General features: G+C 42.6%; 1 protein-coding gene across 2 annotated transcripts; it reads right to left on the bottom strand.

The window, feature by feature from the left end:
- Positions 1-550: 550 nt before the first annotated feature.
- Positions 551-7,908, bottom strand: LOC125529073 (ATP-dependent DNA helicase DDM1-like). Of its 2 annotated transcripts, XM_048693480.1 has the most exons (14): positions 7,510-7,908; positions 7,311-7,421; positions 6,421-6,767; positions 6,163-6,349; positions 5,895-6,070; positions 3,900-4,156; positions 3,707-3,811; positions 3,520-3,614; positions 3,282-3,401; positions 2,146-2,265; positions 1,845-1,943; positions 1,618-1,719; positions 1,338-1,511; positions 551-928 (listed from the first exon to the last, which is right to left on the bottom strand). In XM_048693480.1, exons 1-14 carry the CDS (start codon positions 7,903-7,905, stop codon positions 881-883), a joined length of 2,337 nt encoding a protein of 778 aa, XP_048549437.1. In that variant the 5' UTR covers positions 7,906-7,908; the 3' UTR covers positions 551-880. The 2 variants fall into 2 exon arrangements, with proteins under 2 accessions (XP_048549437.1, XP_048549438.1); XM_048693481.1 differs by lacking the exon at positions 1,338-1,511 and having other exon boundaries at positions 551-1,102.
- Between the last annotated feature and the right edge of the window lie 270 nt (positions 7,909-8,178).

Genomic DNA, 8,178 nt, shown 5'->3' with positions numbered 1-8,178 from the left:
ACTTATAACCAGAGAGATGGACACTTGCAGAGTTCAGGATTCAGAGACTGTTTTTGGATAAAGATGTGTGAGCTGATGCAAGATGATTTGGTTTCTTCAGTTCCTTGCCACGAGTCACACCAGATCGCCTTTCATTATCACCATCAAGCACAGTCTCAGCATTATTGTGCGTTAATAAAGCCCGGCAGTGCCACACGGACCCGAATGAAAGAAATCAGTTTTTCTGTTCTAAAGGCAGCAAATTAATATTATAAAATGCAGAGCTGTCGTGTCTTTTCTGGAATTTATTTTTTAGAAGAGCCTTTTTTTCAGATGAGAGCTGTCTTTGTCTTTTGTAAGGCACAAGGGAGGACCAGGCTTTTTTTTGCAGGGTATTTTGGGCGACTGCCGGAGGGACCCCCTTCCGTATCTACTGTCCTTTACTTACTACTGATGGTAGGGCCTAACATTCTTTAAGTAGGGCCCAACATTTCTTAACAGTCAAGTGTACGCTTACACTTTGCTTTTTTGCAACGGTCCACAGAAAAATAAGAAGAAAAAACACCAGAAATTAGCACAGCAACGCATACTGGGGTAGCAGTCTCATTTCCAGACTAATTCAGCACAGACTAGTAGTACCATAACAGTCTTACATAGCTACTAGGGTGGTTGCCTTGGATGAAGGCACGAGCTCGAGTTACATCACAACACAGCTCGCCAAAGGATCGATCAGCTCCTAATCTAGGGGGTGCAACGCCCGGTCGTCCATAATTACTTAGGGGGGATACATCATGTTCACAAAAACATCGGCCTTAACACAGGCGACGAACAAAGCCGGAGCACCAGTACACCGAGGCGTCGGTCGTCGTTGCCAGGCCGGTGACTGGGGCGGGCGCGGGGCTCAGCTGGTGAGCGCTGAGAGCATGCCGCCGCCGGCAGCCACCACGACCTCCCAGCCAGGCCCTTTGAGGGGGAAGTGCGGGGCGGCATCAGCGGCTGCACGCGCGCCGGTGAGGTCGCTCCGGTCCATCACCTTCAGGAGGTCCTCGTCGCTGATGTCCGTCTGGATCATCCTGTCTTCCTCGGCCTGCTCGTCCCTCAGAAGCGCCAGCAGCTCCCCCTCCTACATTTTCGACAAAACAAGAACGGTAAGTATTTTTCTTTTGCTGCTCGATCACTGAATAAACAGTTTCCACAAGTAGGGGGCCAGGCAGAAATATTTATATTACATCTAAGGCGTTAGGCTTCGCGGCATCTTGCTGGAACTGTCCCTTCCCGATCACTACGTGCTCTAGCTTCAACTTTCCAAAAGCTTTCTTGATGATCCGTCCCTGCAACAATCCGCCAGCCACCACGACCTCCCAGCCAGGCCCTTTGAGGGGGAAGTGCGGGGCGGCATCAGCGGCTGCACGCGCGCCGGTGAGGTCGCTCCGGTCCATCACCTTCAGGAGGTCCTCGTCGCTGATGTCCGTCTGGATCATCCTGTCTTCCTCGGCCTGCTCGTCCCTCAGAAGCGCCAGCAGCTCCCCCTCCTACATTTTCGACAAAACAAGAACGGTAAGTATTTTTCTTTTGCTGCTCGATCACTGAATAAACAGTTTCCACAAGTAGGGGGCCAGGCAGAAATATTTATATTACATCTAAGGCGTTAGGCTTCGCGGCATCTTGCTGGAACTGTCCCTTCCCGATCACTACGTGCTCTAGCTTCAACTTTCCAAAAGCTTTCTTGATGATCCGTCCCTGCAACAATGAGAAGATGAGCATCGATGCCACAAAATGTGGCCAAGCAAGGGTCCGGAGGTCAGGTCATTTGATCCTGTGGCATCGATCCATAGCAACACTGAGAAGATGAGCATCACCCATACCTCAACAGAATTGGATGTCGCCAATCGATAAACATGAACTGGCTGTGTTTGGCCAATACGGTGGCATCGATCCATAGCCTGCAAATCCATCTGAGGATTCTGCAGAACAAACCAAAAAAAGTTCAGCTCATAACAGCAAAGAAAACTATCTGAAAGCAAGCATTGTACCAAGGAGTACGGCTACAATCAGAGAAGAAATAATCAAACAAGGCATTCTAATGGACTACACAACATAAAACCAGAAGAAAAATTCATCTGGACTACTAGAAACTACAAACTTTCCAGATAGATAGAAGCGTACCCAGTCACTATCATACAGGATACAAGTATCAGCAGAAGTAAGGTTGATACCAAGCCCACCAGCACGTGTGCTGAGAATGAAGACATTCATACCACTGTTTAAGTCATTAAACGCTGCTATCTGCCAAAGAAAAAAAGAAACCAAATATAGAGTGAGATAGCAACACCCATGGAGAGGCATCAATTATCCAACAGAAAAGGTTAAGCATGTACCCAAAAAAAGCAATATACAGGAACGTGCTATGGTTTAAAACACAATTGGTTCCATAATAATAGCCAGTTTGCCTTAATTAAAGTTTACATATATCAGGGCACCGCATAGGCAAAATGACAGTAGTTGTAAACCAACTCAGGTGCTGAACTGCTGATCCTTTATAAATTATGTTTAAGCAAACAATATTTTGATGAACCGGTGTGGAACATGGTAAAGAAGGCCTATCCAGTCTTATACCAACTAGCTGCCAAATTAGTCAGCTTTATTCCTTCCTGTGAGATACTTAGCACAGATTTTTCAAACTAGTTCTAGCTAACAAATTTCCTACTTGCAGTTTTCTACATAAATTCAGGAACCAACGGGGCTGGCAGTGCCTGGTAAGCAACTCAGGTGGATGTGTTGAATTAACATGATCCTGGAATTACATATTTGTGCCCAGAACTGCTCAAATTAATTCAACAGATGTAGTCAAGCTAGATGCTAAATTACTCGTGCGCACAAACAGGAAATCAAGGTGCATGCTGTGCAGAATATTAATACTAATGAGCATTGCGCCTTCAAGATCTAGACTGGCATTTGCACGGATAACACAAGTCAACTGAATAGGGATATCCATTCTATATGGACAAGGACCGCATTGTTAAGAAAGTAAGTTGAAATAGAGATATGATTGGCAGGTTTCTATATTGTCAGCGGAGATTGTGACGTCTACTGTATTCAATGAATCAACTTAACATTACCATCAATTAGTAATCTCAGAGCACAGTTAGTCTTGATTCTAAACATAGTTAGTAGTCAAGCTAGATGCTAAATTAATCATGACATCTAATGTTTAGTCTTGATTCTAACTTTCTAAGCATAGTTAGTAGCAGTAGTTATCTCAGAGCACACAAGCATACATACGATAAACTGGGCCTACCAACCTGGTTCCTCCTGTCTTCCAACTTAACATTACCATCAATTCGGCAAACCTTCAGGCCTTTCTCAGACAAATAATAGTCAAGGATGTCCAAAATCTTTGTCCATTGAGAAAATATTAGGACCTACAAATATATCAATTGAACTATATTTCAGATATGAAAAATAGACGTCATGAAACATGTGCCACAAACATATCTATTGAATTGCATATGAAGACTATGGAAGAAGATAACCCCCAACCTTGTGATTTCGTTTGATGAGAGCATTCAGTAACCTGTCCAACAGCTGAAATTTGCCACACTGTTCCAGAAGCTTATCAACAGGTGGATAGAGACCTGCAAAGAGAGGAAATATATGACAATGTACATAAAGGCATAAAACAATAAATAGAGCATGCAAATACGACATGTCCAATGAGATGACGCACTGTTTGAGTCAAAAGCAGAATGGAAAAGATCAGGGTGGCCACAATTTTTTCTCAGCTGAATGAGTAGATTATTTAGCTTTGTCTTGATGCCGGGCCTCCGCAAAACTACAATATATCAGAAATGTATCAAATTAGAATACTATTTACTTCTGTGCAGATTGAACAATGTAAGTATGCAGTTAGACATGCATACCAATATCTGCGCTCTCATGCAAGTAGTCATCAAATGTCTGCTCAATCAAGTGATTCTGGATTTGCTTCTGATGTTCAGTCATGTTAGCATATATGATTATCTCTTTCTTTCGTGGAAGCATGTGTTCTACATCCTCCTTCATCCGCCTTAAAAGGAATGGGCGCAAAATGGCATGAAGCTTTGAGACAACCAGGACTCTTTTCTTTTCATCAGTTTCTTCCTCTAGTTCCTCATCAGCCTTCCCAGAAAAATCAAACCTGTAAAACAATTGCCATCAGTGGATGGCGATGGCAATATTAATACAATTATACATAAAGTACTCAGGAAGAAAAATCACTATCTGTGTAACAAAAACATCACATGTTTGTCCATATTAATTTATCCATCGGTATACATCTGAGCAAACAGAACATATTAACAGGCAACATAAAAATAGAACTCCCTCCGTCCATAAAATAAGAGCGTTTTTTACACTACACTAGTGTCAGTGTAGTGTGCAAAACGCTCTTATATTATGGGACGGAGGGAGTACAAGATAAAACTTGACCAAAAATTAATACACAAATTAACAGACATGGCATTTCAGTGTCAGGTACACAACATAAATCAGGAAGCTAATAAATGTGTCTGCCATTGCAGATATTCATCAAATAAAGCTCCTTAGGATCTATATACCCAAATTTTATAATAAAAAACAACCGTATACAGAACTGGATAACCAGAAATGGCTGCTCTGGAGCATGAGGACTGGTAATCCCTCGTTTTTTGGGAGTAATCTTTGAGGTTAGTAATTGTTCTGGCCCGCGATGCCACCACTGTGACCAGCCATATATAGGGGCTGTTTGGTTTGAGACTAAGTTTGCCTAAGGTTGCCACACCTAAGGTTAGGCAAGTTTGACCAACTCGGATGGGTGTTTGGTTCAAGCCACACTAGGGTCCCGCATCACATACACTCAAAAAGTGTGGCAAGATTCCCTTAGGCTTGCCAACTTGTGGCTCTCATTTTGAAGAACTAACCATAGGCAAGTGTGGCAACATTGTATGGCAAAGTGTGGCATGGTTAGGCCTAGAACCAAACAGCCCCATAAATTCTTCTTAATAAATGGGCAGTGCCCCTGCCAGGTTACTACAATTTAGCTTATACTGGGAAACTGATATCTCAACTAATTAAATTCAACAGTTTCGTTTGCATTGGTTGAACCACTATATGTAAGGACCAAACATTGGTACTTCCAAGAATCCTGGCAAATGAGATATATGTGCAGTTAGATACTTATATTTATTGACTGCCAGGCTAGACAAATGTTATATTGGATAATCCAGGTAACTTGTATAATTACAACAATAAAACTACAAAAGGCAAACAAAAGGCCAAGAGACAGCAATCAGTTAATGGGAAACAAAAGTAATTCAAGGATACAAAGACTAATGAATAAAAATGGCACATACACATCACATACACTCAAAAAGTGTGGCAAGATTCCCTTAGGCTTGCCAACTTGTGGCTCTCATTTTGAAGAACTAACCATAGGCAAGTGTGGCAACATTGTATGGCAAAGTGTGGCATGGTTAGGCCTAGAACCAAACAGCCCCATAAATTCTTCTTAATAAATGGGCAGTGCCCCTGCCAGGTTACTACAATTTAGCTTATACTGGGAAACTGATATCTCAACTAATTAAATTCAACAGTTTCGTTTGCATTGGTTGAACCACTATATGTAAGGACCAAACATTGGTACTTCCAAGAATCCTGGCAAATGAGATATATGTGCAGTTAGATACTTATATTTATTGACTGCCAGGCTAGACAAATGTTATATTGGATAATCCAGGTAACTTGTATAATTACAACAATAAAACTACAAAAGGCAAACAAAAGGCCAAGAGACAGCAATCAGTTAATGGGAAACAAAAGTAATTCAAGGATACAAAGACTAATGAATAAAAATGGCACATACAGAAATTGCAGAGTAAATGGTAGGCAATGGATCATACCATGACTCAAATTCCTCATGGGATGAGAATATATCAGGCAAAATGAAGTTCAATAGAGACCACAGCTCTGCTAGATTATTCTGAAGAGGTGTTCCAGTCAAAAGGAGCTTGTTATCCATTGGGATGCGCCTCAACTCCCTCAGTAATTTGCACTTCGTATTTTTCAAACGATGCCCCTGGAAAAAAGAATCCGGCCAACACATAAATACATGTGGAAGAGAGAACAATATACAAGGACAATAATTCAGCTCATGTGCTATTCCGTTACCTCATCTACAACAACATACTTCCACTTATAATTAGCAAGAAACTTTGCATCAAACATGGCCATCTCATATGAAGTGATTATTATTGGAAAATCAGGACCAACAGTTTTGGGCATGTGTTTTCTCCTTAGCTCTGTCCGAGCCACTTTATCTCCATGATAAATCAGACCATTTATAGATGGAGCAAACCTGAAATCAAGTGTTCCACATAAGATAGCAAGCAGACTAAGCACAGTGAATCACAACTCTGGATGCTTTACCTCGTTAGCTCGTTCAACCAGTTTGACAGGGTGGAAAGGGGAGCAATAACCATGTATGGACCATGCAGGCCATTCCCTTTAAGATGAGCAAGAAATGCAATTGTCTGGATTGTTTTGCCAAGGCCCATTTGATCAGCCAGTATCCCATTAAGCCCATTTTGCCACAGTGATATTAGCCACTTAACACCCTTTATCTGGTAAGATTTCAACTTTCCCCCAGTCAACAATGGAACAAGGTTGGCTTGCTCTCTTTCCCACTTTTCTTCTTCCGTGAGAGTGCCATCATCAGCAGAGCGATCTTCGCGAGATCTTGAAAGCATGGCTACCACTGCCGTTTTAGCCTTCTTCTGAACAATGTTTCATTTTCAGTAGTCAAACACAACATAAGGTCTAATCGATGAACATGGATTGCTTTTCCTATATATTCTTCTAACTACCGATAGAGCAGGTTATCCACTCAGAATGTTGTGCCATCTCCAGGAAAATATTAAAAATGTTATTTCAACTGAGATGAACAAGTCCATGTCAAAGTAATTTAAACCTTAAAACATTATTCTAATGTGTAAACAGGTCTAGCTATGCTGCAACAAATCTTGAATAGCCCTTTTGACTAAGATTTGTGAGCTTTTATTAAGAATGATGCTGCTAACGGAAAGGAAGTCAGGAATTTTTGATGGATGGACATTATGAAATCAAGCTCCCCCCATCTAGAATCATTCAAGCAGCAACACGCCTTTTAAAAAATCTTAAATCCATTGAACAGGCAATCCAGACTACACATCATACTGCAGTAAGCGATAGTATATGACAAGCAAGACATCTGCATAATCTAGAAGACAACCAAAGTATCTATGAAGCAGAGGATGGTAATATATGAAGTCTGAACTCACGTCATTGTACTGTGGCTTAGAGTTCGCCGCTTTCCTCTTCCTGCCCCGTCCTTTCTTTTGCTCTTCCACTGGTTCCTCTTCATCTTTAATTTCAACAGCAGTCGGCTTAACCTACAGGCCACACCACCACTGTTAGCAAAGAAGGGGAAATAACTAGCAAGAAACCTAAAATGGTCATCAGCGAGTGGGAGACGCGTACATCTGTGATCTGCTCCATCTTCTCAAGGAGAAATTCAGAATAGAGCTGTGTCTGCGTCAGCAGTTCATCCAACTTGCTGAACTTTGCCTTCGGGTCAAAGGCCTGCCTTGCGGCCTCTTCTCTCTTCCGGGCCTCCTCTTCTTCCTCTAGCTTAATCCGGGCCTGATACATCTCCTCTTCCTCCTTCGTCATCACCTCTGTGATGAGAGATACATCGCCGTTCTTGGCAGCGAGGTCAACAGGCAGAGGTGAAGTCGCACCCAGATGCTCAACCGATGTCTCGTCTTTGACGGAGTTCAGTAGCTGTTCTTCAGCCTTCAGCGCCTCCGCAATGGGGTGCGCCTCGCCGCCGTTGGCCTTGTGCTCGCCCGCTTTCCCATCCTTGGATCCGGCCATTTTCTAGTTTACCACAAAATAACCAGATTCAGACTAAAGGATGGAGAACCTCAACGACCAAGATACACAAATCGCATCAAGAAAATGAAAGGAAATGTTTTTTTCAACAGGAAAAAAAAGGGGGAAATAGGAAACGGAATGCACCTAGACATCTGTATTAAATCGGAAGGTTTTAATAGCGAATCACCTCTTCCTCCAGGACGGAGATGGGAGAATCTGCGTCGGCGTCGGCGGCAGCGGCAGCGGTGGTGTTGGCGGCGGCGGCTGCCTCCC

The sequence above is a fragment of the Triticum urartu genome, unplaced genomic scaffold (assembly GCF_003073215.2).
Source record: "Triticum urartu cultivar G1812 unplaced genomic scaffold, Tu2.1 TuUngrouped_contig_5321, whole genome shotgun sequence".
Lineage (NCBI taxonomy): Eukaryota > Viridiplantae > Streptophyta > Magnoliopsida > Poales > Poaceae > Triticum > Triticum urartu.
Note: the sequence above shows the minus strand (reverse complement) of the source record. Positions and strands in the feature narration are given on the sequence as shown.

Bases quoted from the DNA above. Each gene is read 5' to 3' on its own strand.
- LOC125529073 (XM_048693480.1), bottom strand. From the start codon at position 7,905: ATGGCCGGATCCAAGGATGGGAAAGCGGGCGAGCACAAGGCCAACGGC. The intron at 7,422-7,509 runs GTACGCGTCTCC...TGTGGCCTGTAG, and splicing joins AGATGGAGCAGATCACAGAT to GTTAAGCCGACTGCTGTTGA. The intron at 4,157-5,894 runs GTATGATCCATT...ATTGTTTTACAG, and splicing joins CATGAGGAATTTGAGTCATG to GTTTGATTTTTCTGGGAAGG.